The following is a 15,801-nucleotide window of genomic DNA, read 5'->3' as shown; positions in this document are numbered from 1 at the left end:
CCCAGGGGAACAGGTGCCCAATGGCAGACCTCTAGTCCACCTGAAGTGACACTCCACACATGGATAATAACTCATGGAGATGGGGGTGGGGGGTAAGCATGATCTGTGGGTTAAATGAGTTACTGCATGTTAAAATATTAAGAGGAATATTAATTATGCCTCACTCTGAACAATTACACTAATAATAGGAGAACTTATGTAAAGAGAAAAAATATAGAAAGAATTCAGAAAACAAAATCCAACAATTTGCTGTTTATAAGTTATATAGCAAAATATATACACAAATTTAAAAAATAAAATGCCAAGCTAAATAAACTCTCATGCAAATGCAAACTCAAAAAAAGCAAGGGGCTTTTGATATTTGGAAAGGAGAAGTTGAAGCTAGAAGCATTCAAAAAGGGCACTAAAAGGCACAGTTTCTCGATATATCACTGTTAAATATATATGCCCCAAACATGGTAATTTCTTGATAATTTATACCCTGCCTATTTCTTAAGATAACGTCACAACTAACAAAGCAACAACATACATAAAATAGAAACAGAAACTAAAGCAAACTAGAAATACATAAAGAAAAATCACACAAAATCAGCCTATAATTTGACCAGGTAAATGAAAGTTCTTAACTATTTTGGGGTTACAGAGCTCTTCCAAAATGTGGTGAGTGCTACTGACCCCTCCCCCCCGTCCCAGAATCATTCATTCAGGCACATATCCACACAGCTTTGTTCAGTCCCCAGGGGTCCATGACCTCTAAAACCCCTAAAACCTCTAAAACTGCTAGGCAGTCCCTAGGCCCCAGGTTAAGAAATCTGAAGTAAACCGAAGTTAAAGAAAGAATGGATTTGAATAAAATAATTTAAAAATTAATTTAGCAAATAGAACTGATGGAGTGAAGACACATTTCTTTAACGTACATAAATGATTTATAAAAATGGGTAATATATTCAGGCCCAGAGGAGTTCTAGAAACACTTAGAAATGTTAACACAATACGTACAGTAAGAAGCAATAGCAATGACCAGTCATCACTGGGAAATATTAAAAAATAATAATATAATGATAATAATAATAATAATAATACTTGGGCCAAAGGGAAAGTCCTACTAGCAAAAAATACCACATGTCAACATTATGGAATGCAGAGAAAGCTCTAAGTATAAGGAAAAAATCATAGGCCAAAGTACTGACATTTACTAGAAATATTAAAAATGATTAACTATATCTAAATAATCTTAGAAATGTAAAGTACTAAGTCAAAAAAAAAGAAAAGAGCAGAATACATGTACTTTCACAGAACAATTCAATTAGTAAACAGAATCAAGAATTGGAGCTCTACAACATTCAACAACATCTACTAAAAGAAAGAAAAAAATGTAAGACAATAAAAACAAACAACTGAATTAAAGGACGATTAGGAGTTCTCTTGTGGCACAGCGGGTTATGTATCCGGTGATGTCACTGCAGCGGCTTGGCTCACTGCTGTGGCACAGGTTCGATTCCTGGCCCGGGAATTTCCACATATCAGTATGACCTCTTATAACATTACACTGTTTGAGATCCTAAATAAATGAAATGATTTAAAAAGACAAGAAAACTGTGAAAGAATTTGAACAGAAGGAACTGGGTTCTGCTCGAGCTTCCAAAAAACAAAGAACTGCCTTGTCTTACCACGGTTTTGTGAGAATGTCAAACCCTTCAGGAAGGGGGGTCTCAAGCCCCATGTTTCAAAAATTGTCAAAGGGAAAAGGAGATGGGGGAGGAGGAGAAAGTGCATGTTCAAAAAATGTGAGGATGGCTAAAATGAGCTGAGAGAATTGGGAGGGGTGGAGAGAGTATCTGGGAGGAAGTGGCAGGGGTGTGGGGGGGGTGTAACAAACCAATCGGCTGAAACAGGGGTTTATGTGCAGAAGAGACCCTGAAGGTTGGCTTTAAGGAGAGTGGTGACATGTGCAAAGTGATGCTTTCGAACAATGTGGCTGGGAGTGCAGAGTGGGAGTGGACATCAAAGGTAAGAAGGCCAGGCCTGGCCAAGCCTGAGGTCAAATGGGGGGAATGAGGCAGGTGAGGAGGTAGATTTCTGGGGGGTGCTGACCCGCCTGCCCCAACAGGTGGTCAGCATTCTCTCTTCACTCCTAGTGAATGACTGGAGACCCTCTGTGCAGGCTACCTGCAGACAGTGCCCGGGTGCCACCCCGTCAGGCCAGCCCACCTGCTCATGCAGAGGCTCTGGGGAACCCCAGTGCTGGCTAAACGCTCCACACACTCACACGGCAGAGAGGAGCTGGACAAAGGTAACAGTGCCCCCCAGCCCCACAGACCTGTCCTTTTAAAATCTTTGGCCTACCAAGCCCTACTTACGAAGTACAACTTTGGCTTTGCCGTTTTAATACCTCTAAACCATACACAGCTGCCAAGCTGACCTTCTGACTAGTTGAAAGAACTAGCTTACCATGATGGGCTTGTCGGATTTCAGCTACAGGCTTCCGAAAAACTTCCAAGTAGCTCAGACTACCTCCCCTCTGCACTAGCTCTGATGAGCCCGGGGGAGCAGTACTAAAGACCCTCATGGACACACCAAGGCCCAGGAAAAACACATACCAACTGGCCAGACATGTTACTTCCTGAGCCCATTCCTGGGGCAGGGGTCAGGGGACTGAGACAGGATGGCCACCCTCAAACTGTCCTCTGTCAGGGCGAGCAGGCCTGCCATTTGGGAGATGCTGGGGCCTGATGGAAGCCAGGGCGGGGCCCACAGCCTGCTACACAATGCAGCCTTCCAATCACCTGGGGAGCGCCACCTCTGGGGATGTCCAGCCAAGCTGGTCTCATTAAACAACCCCCGGTGGGGAGGATGGAGAGACGTGCAGGACGCAGACACACAGCTGCTGCAAGGAGGCTCCTGTAGTGTCTGGGACAGGATGGTTCATGGGATGCTGCAGCCCAGGGCGTGAGCTGGGCTTGAAGAAAAGCCTGGCTTAGGGAGAAGTCCCAGACAGGGATGCATCTCCCCTACGGGTGAAGCGGGTCACTCTTGTTCTCCATCCTTGATCACCGTTTGCCAAAGCACTCTCATGCATGGTCCCATTCTGAATGGAAGCCTGGCACCGACTCTTAGAGGAACATGGCCAGATCCCATCATCCCCATCCCATGGAGCCTCAGGCTTCTTCGGGGTCACAAAGGCAGGAGGAGCCAGAACTGGATCCTGGACCCAGACCTTCTGACTGAAACATCCACTGGCGCTGCAGAGTGCCAGACCAGAGCCACTCACTGATGTCCAAGGCACGCTGTGGTCGGGCCTTCGGTCTGGCAGGGAGGTTATTCCTGGACGGCAGACAGCCTGGTGCCCTGGCTGAGTTAGGGCCAGGGTCAACTGTCCTCGGCTTCCACCTTCTGGAAGAGCCCTCTCAGCCAGGGCTGCCCTCTCTCCAACCCACATGGAGAACTGAGAGAGCACATAGGGCCTCACCCTCACCCCCAAACCAGTCCTTCCAGACCCTCCCTCTGCTGTCACCTGTGCTCCCCCTCCCCCACCACTGCCCCAGGAGGGCTGTGGATGCCTCTGTTCTGGGCTCCTTCTCCTATCGCTGAGTTGGACGGTGAGCATGGCTGCTGCTTCTAAAAGTGCCTGATGTCGAAGAGCTCATCTGCCATTTTCATGGGTTTAACTCCACTTTCTCCCTCTGAGGTTGATTCTTCTTCTGGACTCTGGAAAAAGTGACTAGAGGGCAAACCCTACAGAACCCCACTGGGTCCCAGGTGAGCAGGAGCCAACCCCGGCATCCCAGCCCGATGCCTTCCCATCCCGGTCCCCCCACCCCGCGCTTCACCTGCCAGGCAGGCCGTCGGGGGCGGGTGGCCGGGGTGGGGTGCAGGAGCTCAGGTGAGTGTCTCTGGAGGTGGAGCAGGAGCCTGTGCCTCTTGCTAACGCTTCTCTGCCGTGTGGGTCTTCTGGTGCCGGATGAGGTGGGAGCTACCCCTGAAGGCCTTGCCACAGCGGTTGCACTCGTAGGGCTTCTCCCGTGTATGGGTCTTATAGTGCTCGATGAGTGCCGACCGGTGCCGGAAGGCCTTGCCGCACTCGTTGCAGGCGTAGGGCTTCCTGCCTGTGTGGATGCGCTGGTGCTGGATGAGCGCCGAGCTGTGGCAGAAGGCCTTGCCGCACTGGCCGCACTCGTAGGGCTTCTCCCCGGTGTGGGTGCGCTGGTGCTCAATGAGAGACGAGCTCTGGCTGAAGGCCTTGCCACACTTGTGGCACTTGTAGGGCTTCTCGCCCGTGTGCGTCTTGCGGTGCTCCAGTAGGTTGGAACTCTGGCTGAAGGCCTTGCCGCACTCCTCGCATGTGTAGGGCTTCTTGCCACTGTGGATGCGCTGGTGGCGGATGAGGTGGGACCTGTGGCAGAAGGCCTTGCCACATAGCTCGCACTCGTGCGGCTTCTTCAGGGTGTGGATCTTCCGGTGCTGACTCAGGCCTGAGCTCTGGTTGAAGGACTTGCCGCACTCCTTACACTGATAGGGCTTCTCCCCGGTGTGAATCCTCTCATGCTTCCTGAGGCTGGAGCTCCGGCTGAAATCCTTCCCGCACTCCCTGCACTCGTAGGGTCTCTTCCCAGTGTGGGTCTTCTGATGCTGTGTGAGCGCTGAGCTCTGGCGGAAGGCCTTGCCACACTCCCGGCACTCGTAGGGCTTCTCCCCGGTATGGATGACCTGGTGCCTGAGCAGGTGCGAGCTCTGGCTGAAGGCCTTGCCGCACTCGCAGCACTCGTAGGGCTTCTCCCCGGTATGGATCACCAGGTGCCTGAGCAGGTGCGAGCTCTGGCTGAAGGCCTTCCCGCACTCCCGGCAGGCGTAGGGTTTGGCGGGCTGCACCGTCCCATGAGGTCCCTCGGGGCCCGGGTCCCCGCTGCCCACCGTTTGGCCATTAGGCTTACCGGATTCTTCTGCACCATGGATGATCTGGCACATACTCAGCTCTGGTTTCTGGAGGAAAGTTTGGCCAAACAGCTCCTCGTCCGGGGGTCTGTCTCCTGGGGGTAGGCTCTGATGCTGAACAGGGCTGGAGCACAGACTGAAGTTCCCCTCATAATCGTTGGGCTCCTCGTCTTGCTCCCCAAGAGGGATCTCCTTGTAGATCACAGCCATCTGCTCTAAGCCCCTTTCCTGAAGAAAAGAGTCCCCCAGGTCCTCATCTGAGAAGAGGTTTGGCTGCATCTCCAACCCATCCTCAAACACAAAGGCCTCCCCTAGCTTGGCTGCTGGGGGGAGCTCCATGGTGAGTCCTGGCTCACCCCAGGGACCGTATTTCTTTGGGACACACTTACTGCTCTCACGGTCTGAAAAGAAAACAAGAGACACTGTCAAGTCAGCAAGTCAGGCATCTCATGTGCGCCTCCTTCCTGCACCAGGGACTGTGCTGTCAAAACCCAGCAAAGAGAAGACACAATCTCACTCTTCGTGAGTTAGAGACAAGTCTGACTTACCAGAAACAACTGCAAGGAAGACAGCCAGCCAGCCAGACAATGCCACACTGTGGTGTCCAGACTAAAGGCTCGGGGTGTTCAGAAAGGTGGGCAAAGACAGGAAGTAGAACCATTCTGGAAAAGGGGCAGGACTCCAGCTGGAAGGTGTTGGGGATGGTCTCATTGGGAGAGAGCACATGTCTCCCTCCTGCAGATGGTCAGCGATACCCCTCCAGCCTGGGGGTGCCACAGCCACAGCCCTGGGGTGTGCCTGGACCTCCTCACTCTCTTGCCTGCACACTCTAGTCCATCCACTTCCCGGGGCTTCACTGAAGGGGCCTCTGTGCAGCCCAGGCCTCCCAACTGTGGCAGCCTGCCTCTGTTCCCCCTCCTCCCTTTGGCCGGCTCTCCTGCGTGGACACCAGGATCAATGCCCCAAACTCAGCCCTGACCTCATCATCCCCCTTCTCAGGATCGTGCAGCCCCGCCCTTCCCGCTGCCCCCTGCTTTCCCTCCACACACCCCCAACCTTGCAGTTCAACAACTCCATGTGCTGCTGTGCTCTTCTCCTAAATGATTCCCCCCTACCCACTCAGATGGCATATGCTCCTGCTTCCAGACTCAGCCCAAATGTCCTCTCTTTTCAGCATCCACACTCTGACAATCTCGGGCCCTAGCCTCAGTGACTTGGAGTCTGAGGCACAGGTCCCTCACACCCTCTACCTGGTGGGCACACATCATGACCGGCCTCTCCCCGCCCCTGCCTGCCAGCTCCCCAAGGGCAAGCACGGGGCTCCTCTGCATTGGACCCCCAGCTCCCAGTGCAACCACACAATCTCTACACACCTTTGTTGAGTAAAAAAGTGATAAAATGGAGGAAAAGCCATTTGTTTGTGTTAGAATTGCTTGCCACACTTTTGTTTTGCCAAAGAACTCTTTATTCAAATATGTCGATTACATGGGCGATATAAATAAATAAAACAGACAAAGCAGAGCTGCTCCAGTTGAAGGGGATGTTTTTGTAGGGGCAAGGAGGGAGGCTAGAAAATGCCACACTGCACCCCGTCCCACTATGGCAGCCCCAAGGGAGCCCCTCAAGACTCCATTCAGAAACTGCTGTGCGAGTTTCCTGGTGGCCTAGTTAAGGATCTGGTGTGTCACTGCTGTGGCTTGGGTGACTGCTGTGGTGGGGGTTTGATCCCTGGCTCTGGAACATTGTCATGCCATAGGCGTGGCCAAAAAAAAAAAAAAAAAAGAAAGAAAGAAATTGCTGTATGAGCTCAAGGAAAGCACCTCGGGTACCATAGTCATGACGACTTGAGTTTATTGAGCACCTACTGTGTCCAAGACACTGCTAAACCTTTTACAAGCATATCTCACTTACTCCTTATGACTCCACAGAAAGGTACTACTATCAGAGAGTGGCTGACTTCCAAAGACATACCAAATTAATCAGAACAGTCATGATGGAACTTATTCCTACTTGGAAATTTTTAAGAGTTTTCAGCCAGTAGAAAGACCAGGTGTGAAAAAAGCACAGGACTGAAGTATCCTCCAGAATTCTGTGATCACTCTCACTTCTCTTTCCCTCCTCCTCACAACCGCCACCTCCCACCCTTCCCATCCTCTTACCAGACTTTGGCCAACCTAATGTCCCACAGTCTTCACCCCAGTCCACCCCTTCCCCATCTAGCTTAGACCTCCTCTGTAGCAGGTATGGACATCACGTAAACCGACTCTTGACCAGCATCACGCTCCTCATCTCCCTGCCCTGCTGCAACCAGCCACTAATGACCCATCTCCTCTGCCAGCGCCTCCTAAGATGCTGAACACTGCCAAGGAAAATCACACGACTGTATCTGGCATGGAGACAAATTTCAAGTTTCCAACTTCAGCCCCAGCATCCAATGACCTCCTTACAGCCAATCCCTGTTTTCTGGGGCCTCACTTTCCCACCCCTTTGGCAGGCCTCCCCAAGACCTCCTTCTCAAAACCCTTCATTTTAGAGACTGCAAATTGGCAGCCTGGGGATTCTGCCACAGACACGTTGCGTTTGGCTCTCAGTTAGGCTTTTCTTGTTTGCCTTCTCTGCCAATGTTTAAAGCTCAGTAGGTTTCCTCATGAAAAACTGGAAGATGTGACAATATGGGCCCACCTTTCACTAACCCATCCTACCTACCTGGACTGAAGGTTTTGAGCTTGCTGCACAGCCCACGCCCCCCTTCCCATGCCCCACTTTAGTCTCTTGCTTTCTGAAAGTTGCTTCCCTCCTAATTTTCATGCCTTCTGATCCCTCCTTTTCTTGGTACCCGGGGATTGCCAGTCTCCCTCCACCACCTGTTAAACCCTGGTGTTTCTGGTCTCCCTCCCTGGGGGCTGTCCATTCCTCTATGGACCAGCTACACGCTCAAGTCTACGAAGTGTTGGAAAAGTTGGCGATACTTGATCTGTGCCCAATGATGTTTTAAATATTTTTGGACCGAAAATCCAAAGGTCTGGAACCCCACGCTTTCCACCTCTCTTGGGCCTTCTCCTGCTGCTCCTGCCTTAGCCCCCATGCTCCGAGGACCCCCCCAGGGCCTGGGCACCCAGCCGACCCTTGGGCCCCTCAGGGCCTCCTGGCTGGGGGCCCGCGAGCGGCCGCGGACCCGCACCTGCTTCCACCTGCGGGAGCCGCCCACACTCGCGCCATCGGAGGGACAGGTGGTTACACTGGCTGCCGCAGAGCCACTCACCTGGGCCCGGGCGGGTACGCTCACCTGGCCGGGGCGGGGCCGCTCACCTGGCGGGGGCGGGGCCGCGGGCGGGCGGGGCGGGGCCGCACCCGAGCAGCTCCTGCCCGCGGCCGTGGCCTCGCTCGGCTGCGGCTGCTGACTCTAAACCCGCGGCGGCCCGAGCGCCCGAGCCCCGCCCCTGCCCGCGGCACTTCCGGGACCGCTCTAGGCATCGCGGAGGCCCGCGTCTCGCTGGTCCCACCGCGTAGCGCGCCGGGACGGTTCGCCGCAGCGCGGGGGCTCCGGGCGGCTTCCCGGCACCTCCAGGCTGGGCAGCCCTTGGCGGGAACGCAGGGGAGGAAATAGGCCGGGAGGGGCAGCCGGCTCCCAGGCACCTGCCCTGGCGGTGGGGCCGGCCAGAGGCCTTGGGGCGCCTGGTGTCCCCGGAAGAAGGGCAGGCGTCCCAGGGCTGCGGAGCCCGTCACCTCGCACAGGGCCGGGGTCCTGCTGGGGTTCATCCTCCTTTCGTGGGGAGTCCTGTTCCTGCCAGCCCACCCCGTACCCACAGAGACAGATGAGAAGGACCCGGTGAGAGTCCAGGAGATGGCTGGGAGCCTAGGCGGGACCCTCTCTGGACCCCCGAGACCTTAACTCAGTGCATCTGAGGGATGATCTCCGTTCAGGCGGCGCCTCTTAGGAGAATGGGGAGGGAAGAGGGGTGTGTTCTTCCGCCCCCACCCACTCCCAGAGCTCAGTTCTGCTTCTGATGGCAAGACTTGCCCCTTTCACCCTCCCCGCCCACCAGTGCTCAGGTGCAGACTGCCCGCTGAGGGAGAGCCTCCCTAGGGGCCAGGGCCCTATCACAGGAAACCGCTAGAACACACGGTCCCAGTGGAGGGCCCCTGCCATCTGCCCACCGGCCTTCAGCACGTTCCATCCTGGCCCTCAGGTGCCTCTGAGTGCCCCCCACCCTCGACTCACACCGCCTCCCAGCCCCACCCAGGCATAGGTAGGGGCTACCTCGCCTAAGCTGGGAGCCTGGGCTCAATGGGGACTGTAGACTGGAAACTGGCATTTGCCGTTTACTTCTACAGACTGAATCATGAGCCACTGCAGCTGCGGACCCTCAACACCCCTCTGAGAGAAGCCCAGGGTGATCAGGAGGGAGGCACTACGTGCTCTGAGAAAACTAGTAGAACAAACCTTCAGATAGTTAGATATTTTCAGACTTTATGAGCCCAGTTTTTGCATCTCCTCGTATCTAGAAAAGCACTAAAATTCTTCGTGGTGACATCTGCTCCTCGTGACTAGCAATAATAACCTTCAGGAGACCAGCAGCGACCTTCTGTAAAACGCGTGCTTGATTGCATGTACCTCCCCCTTCACCAAAATCACACATATACTGACCTTCCCCCTCGCCTCTTTGGAGCAGTTTCTCAGAGCTATCTGAAATGCTGCCTGTCTGACTATAGTCCTCATTTAGCCCCAAATAAAACTGAACTCTCAACTTTTAGGTTGTGCATGTTTTTTAAATCGACAGGACCCAGTCCAGTCACCCTGTGAGCGTTGGACCACAAGCAGCCATGCAGAGCCAGGACCTGCAAGGGCTGGTTCCTTTTTCTCTCACTCCAGCTCTTCCAGTCACAGAAAGGCAAGAGCCACCAGCCTGAGCCCCCTGGGGCCTGTGGGGATGCTGGGCACCACCCCAGGGGTCTTAGATGCTTCCTCTTCTGCAACAACCCCCAGAATCCCTACCCCATACTCCCAGACCAACCACAGTCACTTTTTCAGCAAGGATCTCATGAATAGTTTTTTGTTTTTGTTTTTGTTTTTTTTTGAATAGTTATTTTTGACATGTTGAATATTGTTATCCCATTTTACAGAAGAGGAAAATCAAGGCTCAGGGAAAGATAGGGTCCCAGGGTCAGGAAAGAAGCAGAAGGCAGATGGGAGGCACTCATCCCACATCCCCCCCTATGATTTGATGCCTACGAAGCAGTAATAATCGGCGTCATCCTCAGGCTGCACAGGGCTGATGGTCAGGATGCAGGAGTTATGGGCGGCATCCGCGGCTGCTGAGAAGCGATCAGGGATGTCAGGGGGCCGGTGGTGGTCCTCCTCTGAGCGGTAGTAGAGGAGCAAGCGGGGGGCACTCCCTGCCCGCTGCTGATACCAAGACACGCCGTAGTCCCCAACGGTGGCATGACGGGGGCTGAGCATGCACAAGAGTTGGGCCACTTGGCCTGGGAAGACCAGCAGTGAGTTCCGCTGGGCCAGGGCCGGCTGGGAGACTAAGAAAGACAGACACACTCAGACCCGGCCTGGGCCCTTCCCTCCTGCCCCTGCCCCACAAAGCCCTGGTCAGACTCCAGGAGAATCTGATTCCAAAACTCACGGCCCGGTGCCATGGGATCAACACTGGGTGGGGCACAGAATTGGCAACCCCTAGGCCCCCATTAGTGCCATGTTCCCAAGGATCCATGTTCAGTTTAGGATTCAGATCTCAGAGGGTGGGACTGGTGGCCTCTGGGTCCTTCTGCTGCCCAGCCTCATCCCTTGTTCTGCAGTCCCCTATAGCTTTGATCACACTGGCTCTTCCAAACCCCGGCTACAGACTGACCACCCCCAAGAAGCCTCTTGTCCGTGTGGGGTAGGGAACAGCTCACACTAGATTTCCTTCTGAAAAACTCAAAAGGTGACTGGTCTCTGAGACCCCAGAGTCTGGGGACCCTAGCCATCTGATCATTCACCAGTGGGGAAACTGAGGCCCACCCAAAGTGACCCACCACAGTTCTAGGACAGAGCCATCTGTAGTCAGTTCCCTCCCCCCGTTCCCCCTGCCCCTTCCAGAACCCTACTCACTGCCCACATGGATTTGCTTCCTAGCAGAGGGCTTCTAAAGCCAATGTGCCATCTCCCACTCCCCCCACCCCCCAGGTGAGTTAGGACCAGGAGGGGCTTACCTTCCAGGAGGACCCCAATCAGAAGGAGGGCCAGGTGCCAGCAGGCCATAGCTGGAGGCTGGGAGGCAGGTAGGAGTCCTTGAGTTGGGAGGCTCCAGGTGCTTCAGGGCACACAGGGGAGGCCACTGGACCTCAACAGGGCATGCAAATCAGCCCACTGACAGGCTAGGAGGGGCGGTGCTGGGGACCAGCGGCCAGACCCTATCTTCCCAAATGTCAGAGCCCTGGCCCCACAGGGTCTTCTGAGAACAGAAGCCTGGAAATCCACATGTGCAGTTATAGCAGGTGGCTGCTTTTCATTGAGATGTAGCTTACACAGTAAAGGGCACACATCTTAAAACGTATGGCTTGATGATTATATGTAATGTATACATATCCCTGCAGCTTCTACCTAGACCGAGATTTAGAACATTTCCTAGCATTCACATTGTGGCTCAGTGGTAACAAACCTGACTGGTATCCATGAGGATGGGGGTTCGATCCAGGGTTCTGCTCAGTGGGTTAAGGATCTGGCTTTGCCGTGAGCTATGGTGTAGGTTGCAGATGCAGCTCAGATCTGGCATTGCTGTGCGGGGGCAACTGTAGCTCCAATTTGACCCCTGACCTGGGAACTTCCATACACCACGGGTGTGGCCCTAAAAAGCAAAAAAAAAAAAAAAAAAAAAAAAGGCAGAGGGTACTGCATTTCATCCTGGCACTAGCCTGTGAGCAGAGCTTCTCGCCTCCCTCTTTGCCTGTGCAAGCAGCTGAGGCCAGCTGCACAGGAATCCTGGAGGCACAGCCACAACCACACCAGGCCAATAGAAGCTGGTGCAGCATGCTGGAGAACACCGGCAGTTTCTTACAAAGTTAAACAAACTCTCGTCTTACGACCTACAATCCCTCTCTCGGGGTTTACCAGAGAGAAATGGAAATGTCTCTTCACCCAGAGACCTGCAGGCGAGGGTCTGGTCTGGCTTGATTCATAATCACCCCAAACAGGGAACAATCCTGAATAACCAGTGACTGGGTCCACAGACCATGACACCTCCAGGCAGTGGGACCCTCCTGAGCAATGAGGAAGGAATCATTGACACCACCACCAACCCCGGGTGAATCTCACACATGGAGCTGAGCGAAGGTAGCTGGACCCAAAAGGCTCCACTGTCAGCGTGCGTCCCTCTTTGTGACAGTCTGGAAGAAGCAGGGGGGTGGCAGGGAACACTGTGGCGCTTGCCAGGGGGCTAGTGGTGAATTCTGGGGAGAAATGTTCTGTATCCTGGCTGTGGTGATGGCTCCATGAGATTTGTCACAACTCTGAAAACACTAAAAGGGAGTTCCCGTTGTGGCTCAGTGGATTAAGAATTTGACTAGTATTCATGAGGATGCAGGTTTGATCCCTGGCCTCGCTCATTGGGTTAAGGGTCCAGCATTGCCTTGAGCTGCAGCATAGGTCACAGATGCGGCTCCAATCCAGTGTTGCTGTGGCTGTACCATAGACCAGCAGCTGCAGCTCCAATTCAACCCCTGGCCTGGTAACTTCCATATGCTGCAGTGTGGACCTAAAAAGAAAATAAATAAAAAACAAATTAAGTAAAAACACTAAAAAGGGAAAATTTGTACATTCCCGGGCCAGGGGTCAAATCCGTGCCACAGCAGCAACCCAAGCCACTGCAGTAACTGGATCCTTAACTCACTGAGCTATATGCAACTGCCCAAAAGGGTGAATTTTATTGTATGCAAATCATACCTCCATAAACTTGACTGAAAAAGGAAAGGAACAAGAACAGAAGAGGAGGAGGCTGGGAGTGAGCCCAGGGAAAGGGGCCTTGAGTTGGAAGGGAGCCTGCAAAGTCCGTGAGGACCCCATTTCTGCCAAAGCCACAGCCAGTACCCCACCCCCAGGAACCTTCCTTACTTTCAGTATAGGAGCTCTGTCTGAAAAGCTAAGCGGGTGTGGTCTATGGACATCCCAGGGCCAGAGGCTCCAGCCCCCACAATAGCTCTGAGTCAGGGAGGGTCCATACCCTCCCCAGATCCTGTAACCAGGATACTGGGGGAAGGCATTTCCTGCCTGGATGTCTTGGCAGCTCCCACTGCCATGGAGACCAGCTTGGAAGCTGTGAGGGCCTTAGATTTTGCTGGCTGCTCTGATGCAGACAGCAGGAGGAAGGGGAGGCCAAGGATTCTGGATGAGCTGTAGGGACCCCCTGGGCTGGTGGAGCCCAGCCTCAAGGGCAGCTGAGCAGGGAACTCAACCTGGACCCACCCATCGCTAATCCCCCACCAGACATCTCCCCCAGGGCTTTGGCCCTAACTTGTTCCTTAGTGGGGAAGTTGGGGATTGAGAGATCAAAGCCCCCACATCTGTCTCCCCTCCCCTCCTTGCAGCCATGTTTGTCACCGTGATGTTTGGAGGTGAGTGGGGTCCCCTGTCCTGGCAGAAGAATGGGGGTACATTCCCTTTGCCTTGGGGGAGTGTAGTCAGGCATTGTGAAGGGGGTGCATGTGGGAGGGGGATGCGAGTGGCTGGATCGAGTCCCTTGAGGGGAGGCCCCACTGCATCCTGGGAAATTCACACGGGCTCCTCTAGGACTGCTCCCGCCAGGCCACTGCCCCCCACTAACAATGGAGCATATTTGCTAACTGCTCCATCTCTTAAGCTAGTCAGTGGTCCTCAAGCTTCAGGGGGCATGACAGACCTGAAGCTCTAGTTTTAGTTGGCAGGGTTGGTGTGCGGTGGGGGTGGGGGGCTGTCAGGTCCCAGAGGTGGGGCTAAGGTGGGAGTGGAGGGTCCAATGCAGAGGAAGGAATTGTGCACCCCTGTCACTGACATCTGGGGAGATGGAGGGAGGTACATTCCTTATCCCATAGCCCCATTCCTTCTCTGTAGTGGAGGGAGGTGAAGGGTCCCTGTTTGGGGGGAAATAGAGGGTTCTGTTCCCTCACTTCTGCCCCTCCCCCACAGCCGGCTGCTGGGAGCTGGTGAATCCCTGGTGCAGCGTGGTGACCCTCACAGCCCATCTGAGGCAGAAGGGCCAGGTTCCCCCAGATGGTGAGGAGGCAGGGAGGGGTGCTGGGAGGACCAGCAGAGGGTCCCCAGGCAGAGATACCAGCCCTGCCCTGACTCCCTCTCTGCCCTCCCAGCGACCATTGCTCTCCTGGCTGAGGATGGGCACCTGGTGAACCTGGGTGAGGGACTGGAGGAGGGCCCTTCCCCAGCGTACTCCCTGGCCAGCGTCCTGCTGCAGGAGCGTGGGACCTATGTCCTGGTGCAGATCATCAGTAAGTGAAGCCCAAGACTCCCCCTGCACCTATGTTGGAATATAAGAGGGGGGACAGCAGACACAGACCAACCAAGCCCTAATGAGCCCCACCTTGGCCAGGACCCAGCCCTGAACTTCCCATTTAGTGTCCTGTCCTGACCCCAGTCTACACCAGCAAACAGGTACAGAGTTGGGAGTTCCCACTGTGGCTCAGCAGGTTAAGAGCCAGACTAGTATTGAAGAGGATGTGGGTTCAATCCCTGGCCTCAATCAGTGGGTTAAGGATCTGGCCACAAGCTGTGGTGTAGGTCACAGACATGGCTCCGATCTGCTGTTGCTGTGGCATAGTCTGGCAGTTGCAGCTCTGATTGGACCCCTAACTTGGGAAATTTCATATGCTGTGAGTGCAGCCCTAAAAAGAAAAATAAATAAATAAATAAACAGATCCAGAGTCAGAGGTGGGAGCAGGGACCATCAGGACAGCTAGGAATCAGCCTTCCTTCCTCTGCAGAGGAAGAGGCAGGGGCCCCTACCCGTTATGAGTCCCTCCTGGAGAACCTGGATGACTGGTGTCCAGAGCTGGCAGGTGAGTATCACAGAAGAGCCCTGGGGTGGGGGAGAGGGCATGCCTTTCCGCCAGCCCCCACAGGCAGGGCTTCCCGGGCTTTCCAGAGGAGCTGCGCTGGCTGTCAGGCCTGCCCCCTGTGGGTGATGGCTGGAGGAGGCGTGCGGGCACTCGGCGCAGCCACCAGGAGCAAGGACCTCCATCAAGACCCCGAAGGGTGGGCTCTCTGCAGTCCAGGACCCACTAGCTGGGGCTGGGAGCCAGGTAAGGAGACACGAACCCCTGGGAGGCTGCTCATACCCAGAAGTGGGACCTCTTTCCAGGACACAGATGTGTCTGCTGAGAGATGGACACCAATGCCAACCTCCCTCAGAGAGGCACGTATGCCCACATGATGGCACACATTGTACTTGGAGACAGCTCCCCACCACCCTGCCGGAGGCACTAACCCACTATGCTGGGCTGGGGATTGAACCTGTGTCCTGGCGCTGCAGAGATGCCACCTATTTCTGCAATGTCAGGATGCAGAGAAGGTGCGCCCATGGGGGAACTCCCATGATGGCTTTTGAAGGGCCTGCTCCTCTGTTCTGGCAGCTGCTGGCACACCACGGCCAAGTGGATGAGCTGGACTCAATCCAAGGGGGCTGGCCATGACTTCTGCCATGTATGAACAGGCCAAGGCCTGGCAGCATTCGTTCCTGTTGCAGAATCTGGAATTACTGGGAACTGGCATCAGCAAGGTCACAGACAGGGCCCAGGGCCTCTAAGATGTGGGTGCGGAGAAAGGGATTCAGAGGCAGAGACAGGAAGGGTGGAGGGGGCAGGGTCCCCAAAAGGAGACAAAAGGCCTCTCCA

At 54.4% G+C, this 15,801-nt stretch overlaps 3 protein-coding genes across 4 annotated transcripts; 1 reads left to right on the top strand and 2 right to left on the bottom strand.

The window, feature by feature from the left end:
• Positions 238 to 9,806, bottom strand: ZNF70 (zinc finger protein 70). 2 transcript variants are annotated; one of them, XM_001926805.5, is made up of 2 exons: positions 8,195 to 9,806; positions 238 to 5,333 (listed from the first exon to the last, which is right to left on the bottom strand). In XM_001926805.5, the coding sequence occupies exon 2, from the start codon at positions 5,269 to 5,271 to the stop codon at positions 3,925 to 3,927; it is 1,347 nt and encodes a 448-aa protein (XP_001926840.2). In that variant the 5' UTR covers positions 5,272 to 5,333; positions 8,195 to 9,806; the 3' UTR covers positions 238 to 3,924. The 2 variants fall into 2 exon arrangements, with proteins under 2 accessions (XP_001926840.2, XP_013838620.1); XM_013983166.2 differs by having other exon boundaries at positions 8,219 to 9,806.
• On the bottom strand, positions 9,980 to 14,668 carry VPREB3 (V-set pre-B cell surrogate light chain 3). Its single transcript, XM_001929470.5, has 2 exons — positions 11,137 to 14,668; positions 9,980 to 10,464 (listed from the first exon to the last, which is right to left on the bottom strand). The coding sequence occupies exons 1-2, from the start codon at positions 11,183 to 11,185 to the stop codon at positions 10,148 to 10,150; spliced, it is 366 nt and encodes a 121-aa protein (XP_001929505.1). The 5' UTR covers positions 11,186 to 14,668; the 3' UTR covers positions 9,980 to 10,147.
• C14H22orf15 (chromosome 14 C22orf15 homolog) lies at positions 13,509 to 15,346 on the top strand. Its single transcript, XM_021073686.1, has 5 exons — positions 13,509 to 13,533; positions 14,084 to 14,170; positions 14,263 to 14,400; positions 14,893 to 14,967; positions 15,054 to 15,346. The coding sequence occupies exons 1-5, from the start codon at positions 13,509 to 13,511 to the stop codon at positions 15,191 to 15,193; spliced, it is 465 nt and encodes a 154-aa protein (XP_020929345.1). The 3' UTR covers positions 15,194 to 15,346.

The sequence above is a fragment of the Sus scrofa genome, chromosome 14 (genome assembly GCF_000003025.6).
Source record: "Sus scrofa isolate TJ Tabasco breed Duroc chromosome 14, Sscrofa11.1, whole genome shotgun sequence".
Lineage (NCBI taxonomy): Eukaryota > Metazoa > Chordata > Mammalia > Artiodactyla > Suidae > Sus > Sus scrofa.
Note: the sequence above shows the minus strand (reverse complement) of the source record. Positions and strands in the feature narration are given on the sequence as shown.

Coding starts and splice junctions, on each gene's coding strand:
- ZNF70 (XM_001926805.5), bottom strand. CDS start 5,271: ATGGAGCTCCCCCCAGCAGCCAAGCTAGGGGAGGCCTTTGTGTTTGAG.
- VPREB3 (XM_001929470.5), bottom strand. CDS start 11,185: ATGGCCTGCTGGCACCTGGCCCTCCTTCTGATTGGGGTCCTCCTGGAA. Junction 10,465..11,136: donor GATTGGGGTCCTCCTGGAAG/GTAAGCCCCTCC, acceptor TGTCTTTCTTAG/TCTCCCAGCCGGCCCTGGCC.
- C14H22orf15 (XM_021073686.1), top strand. CDS start 13,509: ATGTTTGTCACCGTGATGTTTGGAG. Junction 14,171..14,262: donor GGGCCAGGTTCCCCCAGATG/GTGAGGAGGCAG, acceptor CTGCCCTCCCAG/CGACCATTGCTCTCCTGGCT. Junction 14,968..15,053: donor CTGGTGTCCAGAGCTGGCAG/GTGAGTATCACA, acceptor CGGGCTTTCCAG/AGGAGCTGCGCTGGCTGTCA.